Source organism: Genypterus blacodes, unplaced genomic scaffold, assembly GCF_046128005.1.
Source record: "Genypterus blacodes isolate CSIRO-AG114 ecotype Tasmania unplaced genomic scaffold, CSIRO-AGI_Gbla_v1 ptg000058l_1, whole genome shotgun sequence".
NCBI lineage: Eukaryota > Metazoa > Chordata > Actinopteri > Ophidiiformes > Ophidiidae > Genypterus > Genypterus blacodes.
The window spans coordinates 7618683-7630000 of NW_027466870.1; the positions used below are offsets into that span (position 1 = coordinate 7618683).

At 47.9% G+C, this 11318-nt stretch overlaps 1 protein-coding gene across 2 annotated transcripts in view; it reads left to right on the top strand.

The window, feature by feature from the left end:
- The first annotated feature begins 608 nt into the window (after positions 1 to 608).
- The window catches only part of lnx1 (ligand of numb-protein X 1), a 29388-nt gene continuing 18678 nt past the window's right edge, over positions 609 to 11318 (top strand). For both annotated transcript variants that reach the window (XM_076153366.1, XM_076153367.1), the window contains exons 1-2: positions 609 to 888; positions 4531 to 5043. In XM_076153366.1, coding sequence (XP_076009481.1) covers positions 4637 to 5043 — 407 coding nt within the window. In that variant the 5' untranslated portion in view covers positions 609 to 888; positions 4531 to 4636. The remainder of the gene's footprint in view (positions 889 to 4530; positions 5044 to 11318) is intronic.

An 11318-nucleotide genomic window follows, 5' to 3' on the forward strand; every position in this document is an offset into this window, starting at 1 on the left:
GCACCTGTGGCTCATCTCTGGATTTAAAGAGCAGCGTGAGGTAAGACAAGCCGTGAGGGAAACCACATCTGAAAACCGGGCTAACAACTGTTTTCCTACAAAGCCCCAGTCACACGCACGGATCTACAAAAGCATCTATTGTCAGAAACCACAACAAATATGGCCCCACAAGCAACAATGTCATACTTTGTGTATTGTACACGTTTAGAATCCTTATGTAAGCTGGGAACATGGAGCCGTGTGGACATGGACTCAGATGAAGAGCTTCCTCTTTAAAGAACACGTGATCACGCATGAAGTTAGGAAGCAAATGAGATTTTATTGTCAGTTAGTTCAATTTTCTCTTGGATAATGATGGAACGCTGTCAGAACTTGTAACTCAAACTGCTGCTTCACTTTTCTAAAACAAAATGAAACTACTTTTAATGGTGCTGAATCCTAATTCACCAGTGTTTTCATTCACATCCATGCTTTCCTCTTCACTTCAGCTTCTTTACACAGCAAAGTAATTCCACCTTCTTCCAAAAAACTCCCAGAGCAGGTTTGGGCAGTTCTCCTGTTTACCTTTGCTCTGGCTCCGCCCCCCCTGCTCTCCCACTTCCTGATCACCTTGGCCTGTGGAGGTGAGCAGGTCCGAGCTGACACAGGAGCTCTCTTATCTGCTCTGAGCTGCAGAATTCCCTCAAGACTCTCATTTGGATGAAATTTCCTCTTCTGAAGGCCGTCAGCGAGTAGACTGGGACAAAGTCCTCTTTACTGAGTGATTTAACTCTGCCTCGTCCCTCCCCTCCTCCTCTCTCTGAGGTCTAATGTTACACCCTCTCTCACAGCCTTACCTGCCCAGGTGAGGTGCACCAGGCTGAAAGGCAACGTCGCTCATGAATCTATGTAAGTATCACGATTTACTCTCTCATCCAGCTAGAAAAGAAGGAGAAGCCGTCTTTGTTACGGCCGTGTTGTCTCAAATGTGTCAGTGGGAAACATGTGGCTTGTGTAGAAGTCGTTACTTGTAGTTCCAGTTTTACTTCCAGTGTTATCTGCATGGAGTTCATTTGCTTTGTATCTCTGTGTTGCAATTCTGCCCTGATTGAATGAATCTATGTGCGTTATACTACAGGTCCATTTACTTCTGTGATTGATTTATCTCATTGTTTGGTTTGTTTGTGTTTAGTTGAGTGTGTGTTTTGTGTGCCTGTGTTAGAGGAGTCAGTCATATTGCTCCACATCTGCCTGCAGCTGTTCTCCCAGACCGGGGTGTCGGGTCAGGCTCAGACTTGCTCCGCTGATTGTTGAGTCAAAGAGGAGCTTACAAACACAAACATGTACATACAGTTATAATGCAGAGGGGAGTGAGGGGCCATACTGTGGAATACACACACTCACACACATATTCAGCTTCAATAGAGCTGGAGTCGTTGAATTGAAGGCTGAACTGTAGTGTAGCTCTGTATCTCTGTGACTTAACGTCCTTTGATGCATGAATCAGCTTTTTGGTGAATTATCCTCTCAACATTTGACCTTCAACCGCTTTGCTATTCACTTTCTAATGATTGTCCCGAAAGAGAAGATCCACTTATTAATTTGTCCGACTTAGATTCAAAACTCTGTGTTAAGGCAAAATATCTTCCTGCACAAAGTGAACACAGAACCCAGGGATGTTCTGTGTTTTACAGGCACAGACGTCTAAACTGCACTTTGTTGTTAAATCTGCTTTGGATTCTGCAGCTCCGAGCTTTGCCTTGTGTCCAGGTCCAGACCGGCTCACATGTCCCGGTCAGGCCTGAGTGACGCGGTGCAGCTCAGGGTCCAATGCTTACTGACCCACAATCACTCGCCTGCTATCTCTGACCGGCATTATTTTTATGATCTGAAAGTGATTTGATTATGTTGAAACACACATTCCTGCTCAGCACTTCCCTGGAGAAATAGCTGAGGTTAACGTGACCAAGCAACTCTCCACGTCAAACGCGGGAATTCAACAAGCAAAAGCAAAACATGTCAGCACAACTAAGTACCTCGCAGCATGTAAACCCTGAGATGATTAACAAAGTAATAATGTGAGAGGAGGCGATGTTCCATTTTATCCACGCAAGCACTTTGGCAGCGCGTCTCACAGGGCCGGACCTGCATTTACTTAGAGGGTGCGCTTGTTTGATTAATATGCAGACATGATTTGATTCTGTTTCTGCCGGTAGATATGAGGAGTGGATATGTTACTACCCACACACTTATCCACCGCGGACGGTCAGACTGCTGACACAAACACACTTCCCATGTCATCAGACCCCCGATCGTTAGGAGAGGAGCTGACTGTGCACAGCCTTCTAATCATTATTAACTCATCAAGTCATCTCAGATCACAGGAGAGTGGAACAACAGGCCTGGTTACATTGAATGGGTTTAAAGGAGAACACAAAGGGGATCTTAAGCAAACACCTGGCCCGGCCCTGGATGAGGGATGGCCCTATTGAGCTTGAGACTTGAGCAACATTAAGGCTGTGCTGTGTTTTCAAAGGAAACACGTTGACCTTAGATCTTTGTTTACAATCCAAACATCTCTTTTCTTTCTCTTTCACTCCATGACGACATGTCAAATAGCAACGCTCAAACACAGAGAGCATCATTACTCTACGCCTTGTAATTTTCATACCTTTCATGTTTATGGATGGCAGACGTAGTTACTGATAAAACATTTGATAGCAAAACGGTTGAAACGCAGCTCTGTGTCACTCTGCTCCGATACCTCTGTGTGTCGCTTCAGAGATAAGCTGCCAGATAATGAGCTCACAGATACCCAGCAGGCACGGGTGTGTCCTCCAAATCTGAACAAGTGGGTGTGTGCTGTGTGTGTGTGTGTATGAATGTGCGTGTCTCTTGTCTGTCCAAGTGCATCTGTATGCAGGTCGGGACTCGCTTTTGTGGAAGGGCAACTTGTTGTTATTGTGTGATTGTCATTCCGAGCAGCGATTGTTAGTTCCAGTGTAAAAGATGTCACCCATTTTGTTTCAGAGAGAAACAGGAGTGTGTGTGTGTGTGTCATTGTTGATCTTTCCAGTTTAAAATCAGGTTTGCCAAGAAAATAACACACCGCTTTCATTTTTCATTTTAAAGTTCTGAACCCAGTTTGTTGAAACAGGTTTGAAGGGTTGGGCGTGAGAGAGGGACGGATCTGTAGATTCTATCAAGAGTTACAGCTAAGTTTGGATCTGATCCGGCTCCTTATCCAGAATCCAGATCTGGTGTACTAAACCATTTGCTCAGGCAGGCAGCCCATTGTGGGAACTCACCATAACAAACAGTTGACAGGGCTGGAAGGCATTTACCGCCTTTGTCTTTCCCTGTGTGTACCTGTAGACTGGGTGAGGCCTCAGACTCAGCAGAGGCCTCAGCGTGTCATGAATCAGCCGTGTTACTGCAGTTCAGCCTCATCTTATCAGCGTGTCCATTCCAAAGAGGAGTTTGTGTGGCTGTCACAACTCGCCGTGTCTGAAGTCGTACACTGCTTATGGGAGGAGAAAGGACGACACGCCTGTGGTGGATTTATGGTCTTAGGTTGTACACGTGTGTGTGTGTGTAAGGTTGTAATTGTTAGCTTCAGCATACAGAAACACACATCAAAGTCCAGTGTTTGTGTTGATACCTGGGTCCCACTGGTAGACTCCAGGGATTCAAACATGATCTAGTGTCTCATTAAGCAGCCAAGGCCCAGTAGTGGGTCCAGTTACACAACGAGCGGAGAGCCAACAAGAAGGCCGTTGCCAAGGTGACGTGTTTCTGACTGGGTCCATCTGTTCGTGTCCATGTGCTCCAGGAGGCTGCCTGTTTTCACTATGACGTGTTCACTGGCACTGCCTACAGCACAACGTAAACCTGGGGAGTACAGAGCCTCCCATAGAAGTGATGTCATGTCCCCGTGTGTGTGTGTGTGTGTGTGTGTGTGTGTGTGTGTGTGTGTGTGTGTGTGTAATTGTACTTCACATGAGTACAATTTTGCTGAGCTCTTTAAACTGGAACATTAACATTTTTGCTTCAATCCTTGAATCTCAGCTTTGCATTAAACACAACAACATTATGAATTTCGGACTTTATCTCAACTTTTCATCATCTATTCCCAGGAACGGATGATAAAAAGTAATTAACGCTGCTGACTTCTCCAGGTGGATAACCTTTATGACCTCCTGTTTATCTCACATTATTATTTTCATTATTAAATTCCAAAGCTTCCAGATCCTGAGATATGAGGCAGAGGAACGAGTCTCTGTGTCTGAACTGATAATCTTTCTTTTAACCGTCACACATGTTTAACATTTATCATTAGCAGACTTCAAGGTGTGTGTGTATGTGTGTGTGTGTGTGTGTGTGTGTGTTGGGGGGGTTTAACCATTTGTCTGCTTTGCTCAGACAAACGGCTAATGAATATTTTCACGCCCCGTGTTCACTTGACATGATAAGTGGGACTGCTGTTCCTTCCTTCCTTCCTTCTTTCCTTCCTTCCTTACTTTGTATTTGTCCTCACACTCTTCCTCACAGAACTCTAGCGGCCTCCTCATCACCTCCAAACCTCCCTCCCGAGTCTGGCCCATCACATGTGTGGAGTGTGCAGGTAGAAGGTGGACAGCCTGAAGTTGACACGACGATGGCTGAAGCTCCGCCTCTTTCCCTATCCGATGGTGTGCCGCTGTCTCCGCCGCTGCCGGACCTGTGCACCTTGTGTGGCCAGAGGCACCTGCTGGAGGAGAACCACGAGTACTTCTACAAAGATGAGGTGGACGACGACCTCATCTGTCACATCTGTCTGCAGCCGCTCATCAGACCTCTGGACACGCCCTGTGGACATACCTACTGTCAGGAGTGTCTGACCAGCTTCCTGCTGGAGAGCGATTTCTGCCCCGTGTGCCGCACGCCCCTCATGCTGCAGACCTGCAGGAAGCCCAGCCTGCTGGTGCACAAGCTGCTGGACAAGCTGAGCGTGGCCTGCCCCTTCCCTGAGCACTGCACTGAAGCTCTGCCCCGCGGCGAGCTCGAAGCTCACATCAAGAACAGGTAGGAGGGCAGAGGGACACGGGCTGAAACACTCCACCGGCCTCCTCACACACATGACACACTGAATTCATCAATATGTCACACCTGTTGTTCAGTACACTCTTACAATTACAGTCTTCAGTGGTCTGTTGAGTCAGTTGAGTTTGGACCTTTTGTAGTGGATAGATGATGACCTCAGTCAGGTTACACAGGCTCACTTTAAGGACTTAGAGTCTAATCCTCACTTTAGCAGACAGATCCTTGGTTGATCCAGCAGGTGTTGGTACATTTCACAGTTTACTGAAAGCTGTAAACTCACATTAAGTCGCCCTCAAGCCCTCAAACCAGACTTCCATCTTTGTGTATCATTAAAAGTCTGCAGCATGTTTTCATAATCAAACCACACTTTTATATTGACTCAACTTGTAGAGAAATATCTGATATCAGCTGGAAGCACTGAGCTCTCCTGTGCAGCCGTCTTGTTTTCTATCTCCTCCCCCGCAAAAACACATTTTCTACCGCTCTCTCTCCCTCTCCGTCCTCTTCCTCTGCTCCTCTCTGCACGGCTCCACTGTTTCCTGATCTTTTCCTTCATGCAGTGTGAATGAGGTGTTTAATGAGGTGGAGAGCGCTGAGGGTGTCTCCCAGTGGATTCCGCTGCTTTATCATAGTTAGAAGGTGTTATCTGTGGAAGCAAGAGGCCGTGTCCACAGAGGAGAGGCTACATGTTGTGTGCGAGGATGTGAAAAGGTTTCCACATGTCTGCTTCCTTTCCTCTGTTTGCTTGCAGTCCAGTGATTGTAACTCCTCCGTCTGCTGCATGATACAGCTCTTTGACTGACAGTTTACTTTCACAATGCTGGCTATGACTGCTGGCTTGTTCCTCTGCTTTAACAAAGTGTGTGTGTGTGTAGTATGTCAAACTCATTGGCTGTATTTATGTTAAGCCGTCTGCCAGTTTGTGTTTGATCTCCCTTTGTGTCTCATTCCTCCCGTCTGACAACTCGCTGGAATCGCTTTTCACAGAGAAATAAACACAATAGAGCTTTTTTTATGTTGGCGTCAAGGCCGAGTCCACAGGTGCATGATGGGATTACGGCTGGATGTGAAGCACGCTGGCAGCAGCAGGGGAGGAGTTTGAGCAGAGTAAATACGTAGAATAACCTCACACTCAAGGTGGAACGTGAAATCCATGTCCATGATGTCCTGCTGTGCGTCTTTGTATCCGCAGCTTGTGATTGTTTGCTTCTCTCATTTTAATAACTAGCAGCGACGTGTTTTCAGTCCTGGCTTTGCATTATTCATCACTTAGGCAGGATGTGGCCTCTCCTCTCCTCTGCTGTAGTAATTACTGTGGATAGATTGAATAGATTGAAGAGTAACAATCCCAGCGTGGACAAATGAGTTTGGTCGTTCAAACAAATCATAATAATGAGCTCAGAGTCCGAATGAATGTTTTAGCAACCATCAGCCTTGGATATTGTTGTTTGTGAGGCGTCCTTGTAGACTGATGGTAAACATGATGCAGCAGAGTTCAACCTCCACATGGTTACTGTAACAATAAAGCTACCAAACAGCTACTTTGTGCTCTGACATACATCGAGTGTTTCCGTACAAAGCGCTGTGTGTGTCTGGCACTGGATCTGGATTTGTAGCGACTGAAGCGGCCGCGCCATCTGGTACGTACACATCAACTCCTTCCTGACCTTTAGTGACCTTTAGTGGCCTTTACAGCACTTATTGATATTATTCAGGCAACAACCAAAACTGCCAGCAGGAGAAACTTCAGCTTTTTCCTCAGCGGCTTCCTGTCAGGGCTTGCGTAACTTCACCCCACCCTTCCTCTCAGGTGCTTTCAATACTGTGGTAACCTCATGTAGAGACATGTATTCTTAATAACGCTCAGGCTTGTTATTGTTTCTGCATTCCAAACCCATCCTTATTAATTAACCCAAGAGTCCAAATGAATATTTTAACGACAATCTGCTGTGATAGTTTTTTCTCTTTTGCTGTCCTTGATTTGTTGTTGATGGTTCTTGTCTGTGTTCTTGGGTGTTTGCTCCATTTCATATCACATGCAAGTATGTAGGAGCGCATTCCTCTACTCACTCTGACTCACTTATGACTCACTTGTTTGTTAATCCGCTGCTTTCCTCCCGTAGCTTGTTGTCTTTTGTGTTTAAAGAGTATCATACATAAGCTACAATAACAGACCCAGAGCGAGAGAGAGAGAGAGAGAAAGAGAGGGAGAGAGAGAGTGTATATGTTTATGTATGCTGGTGTTTGTGTGTTTGGTGTGTGTGGGTTAATGTGGGAGTGTATGACTCCGGTGGGGCGAGCGGGTTTCTGTTCACAAACTACATCCTGTCACAATCCAATTACATTTCCATTTCCTGCGTGCCCTGTGGTCTTGTTGCTGTGTGTACTGTTCAAATACCGCAGGACAACTTATGCCTCGGTGTGCACGGATGCTTGCATTCACACACACACACACACACACACACTCGAACACACACACAGAAATAGACTAATTCAGCCCGTAACCACGCTACCCTTCCGTCTATGAAATATTCATTCAGTATCAGTATTTACACCAGTTAAGTGTCTTCCTCCAGGGTATGAGACAGCTCGGCTCTGAGGAAATTGGATAACAGTGGAGGAGAGGAGAGGAAAGGAAAGGAAAGGAGAGGAAAGGAAAGGAGAGAGGGAATCTAGTGTGGTGCTGAACAGTAAAATCGAGGCTATAAAGCAGTGAACAGGGGACTTGAGGTGAGATTTGACAGGATAAAAGGCAAACAGATTAGGGGTGCTGCAGCCTCCAAACCTTCTTTATCTGTCATCTGTACCATGCTCCGGCTGTGTGTGTGTGTGTGTGTGTTTACTACAGAGAGGGATGGCAGAGCGCAGAGGACACAAGAGAAATAAATGAGACACCGAGAATAAGGAAGGACGCGCACCTGAACGCACCGTCTTTATTTAGAAATAAAGTCACAATTATCACATCAGTCACCGACCATAGCGGCCAGATTGAAAGTGAATGAATGTGTGAATGAACCAATGGACAATAACAACAACAGCGGCTCATCTGGACTTCCTGTTCTCCTTCTGGACTCTCTTTCTCTCTCTGTCTCTCTCTTTCTTTCTCTCTCTCTTCTCTTTCTTCCCCTGCAAAGAACCTGGATCCGTCGGTGTGTTTTGCTCGGCGCTCTGTCTTGTTTTTTTCTCTCCACACATGTAGGCAGATTCTTCTGAGCGATCAGACCAATCTGCTGCAAAGGGAGCAGTCCATCTCTGGAGAGGAGGGGTGTGTGTGAGGAGAGAACACGCTCTCTCTCTCCTCACTAGCCTCCCTCTCATTGGCCAGTGTGTGTGCAGGCAGGGGGAGGTGAATGCAGAGGTTGTACGCGTGTGTTTATGTGTGAGCGCGTGTGTGTGTGTGTGTTCGTGTGTGTGAGGATGGAAGGACAGAGCCAATCAGAGCAGCACCAGGTACATCCCCCCCCTCCTCTCTTTGCTTGGTCGGCTCCATCTCCCCCCTCAGTGGTTTCTGCTGCAGTATAAGTCACAGCCTGCGCTGTTCGCTCTGACATACACACGCACACACACGCTCTCACACACACACACACTGAGGGAGACATGCACACACACGCATACAAGCGCAAATCCTCTTACAACTCGCCAGTGCCCAGAGCAGATTAAGGGGCTGCACATCTCTAATTGTGCTCCAATGTGCCACCTTTGCATGGGTCTCCTTCCTCCTCTTCTTCCACTTTCTCCTCTTCCTCTTGTGCCACAACGGGACTTCTCCTCTGCACCTGCTTCTTCTGCTGCTGCTGCTGCTGCTTCCTCCTCCTCTGCTCCGTCTTCAACCTCTGGCAACCGGCCCGCCTGCCTCTGCAGCTGAGATGACCAGGCAGCCCGCCTGAGGGAGAGGAAGAAAGCCGCCAAGCACACAGAGAGAGGAAGAGGGGGTAAACAAAGGGGACAGAGAGAGGGAAAGAGGCAAGGAAGGTAGAAAGCCAAGGAGTCGTTTGGGTGCATATCGGCACATCTGGAGAGAAGCGTGCAGGAGGGGTAAGGGAGGCGCTGGAGGTGGGAGGGGAGGGGGGGGTCAGCACGGCCAGGTTCAGAGGAGTGGAGGTGGAGGGGGGGAGGCGGCGGGGGGGAGACAGGAGAGGACAGAGCTCCAGTGCAGAGAGGAGGAGGAGAAGGAGCAAAGAAAAGAAAGAGGAAAGAGGAGGGGGGCGGGGGGGACAGAGAGCTGAGCGTTGACCATGAAGGCTCTGTTGCTGCTGGTTCTGCCCTGGCTCAGCCCGGCCAACTACACTGACAATTTGGGTAACCTGCACATCCTCTATTCTGAGCTGTGAGTACGACACTCAGCCTCCTCTCCTCACATCCATTCACCCACACCATCACCCCCTCCTCAACCACCATCACCCCCCCCACCTCATGCACCGACACACCACCCAGCTGTGTTTGTTATCCTGCATTTCTTTAGTTTGTATGTGTGTGTGTGTGTGTGTTGACTTCTCTGCACGTGTTCCCAGTGTGCATTAAGAGTTAACTCCGCTTGTTTACATGTTGCTTAAGAGTTCACGTGTGTGTGTGTGTGTGTGTGCGTGTGTGTGTGTGTGTGTGTGTGTGTGTGTGTGTGTGTGTGTGTGTGTGTGTGTGTGTGTGTGTGTGAGGGGATGAATGCCTGGTCCTTGCAGTGCTCCTTGTTTTGCCTGTTGTGGGCTGCAGCAGACCCAGGTGGTCCGGCTCTGCTCGGTCGGGGACGGTTTGGATGCAAAACAGAACAGAACAGCACTGCAGCAGCATGAGCCAGTGTGTCCGCCAGAACGGAGCGGGACAAAATGTTTTTTTCCTGTTTGTTGACAGTGTGTGTGTGTGTGTGTGCTGCTGAGCGTTTCAAACCTTGTAACTGTGGGTTGTAAAGGTGTGTGTGTGTGTGTGTGTGTGTGCAAGAGCCTCTCGTTAATAATTTATGGCTGTCAACACAGAGCTCATCTCACATCGGCAGTTGTTAGATATACATTACATCATCCTTTCATACACACACACACACACACACACACACACACACACACACACACACACACACACACACACACACACACACACAGTATGTTTACTCATTTAAAAACACGGCGATGTCCAGCAATTTGCAACAATTTCTTTTAACTTAAACATCCTCAGCAGTCTTTACTTGCTGTTTATCACACAGCTGGTCGACCCACACAGGTTGTTACTGTTTCTAGAACATGTTTCCTCATCCTATACGTCCTGTACGTCGCTCTTCTTTGCTTTCTCTACTCTGGGACGTCTTCTCCTGCTTTGCATAGCTCCTCCGGCTCTCTTTGTGTGCGACTTAATGTGGACTGTGTTCATCAGAGCTCTCCACTTCTCCTCTCTCCAGTCTGAGGGAAATGTCTGATTAAACCACATGAATACATGGAACAATGCAGAGCCACACCAGGCTCCTCATCTCATTGTTTGCTCCCTGAACTAGGTCAGACAAACCTGTATGGGACAGCAGCGAGCGGCAAATAAGAGGAACTGACTGAATGCTCATATTTTATTAGAGGAGGAACAGGAAGGAGACTTGGTGCAGTGAGAGAGGAGAGAGGAGATGAATGAGTGGAGCTGTACAGTAGAGAGGAGAGGAGAGGAGAGGGGAGATGAGAGGAGGCAGGAGGGTGTAAGGTCACATCCTGTGCCTGCTTTCCATCTGTCCATACATGCGGCTGCCATGGCGATATTACCCAGCATGCTCAGTATGCGTTTGGACGGAGCGCTGTAAATAAGATGGGTAGAGTGACAGAAGAGTGTGTGTGTGTGTGTGTGTGTGTGTGTGTGTGTGTGTGTGTGTGTGTGTGTGTGTGTGTGTGTGTGTGTGTGTGTGTGTGTGTGCGTGTGTGTGTGAGAGCTCCGGTGTGTTTCCTCACTTGTGACAGTGAGTTTCTTTTTTTCTCTCTCTGCTGATTATGAGGCGAGATATGAAGAGAGAGCAGGAGCAGACAAACACGGACACACTGTTTTTCTGCCTGGCTGGAGAGCAGCAGCACACCATTCGTCTTTATCCACACTGTTGACAGCAGCAGCCTTCAGCCCCCCCACAACCCCCCTCCCCCTCCCCTGTGTGACCATCTCAGCTTGCTTTACGCCCCCCCCCCCCCCCCCCCCCCCCGCCCTCTCCCCCCACCCCTCTCTCTCTCTCTCTCTCTCCTCGCTCATCCTTCTGCTCATCTGTTGTTTTTCAAACTATTTGATTGCCACATTGAGTATTCCAT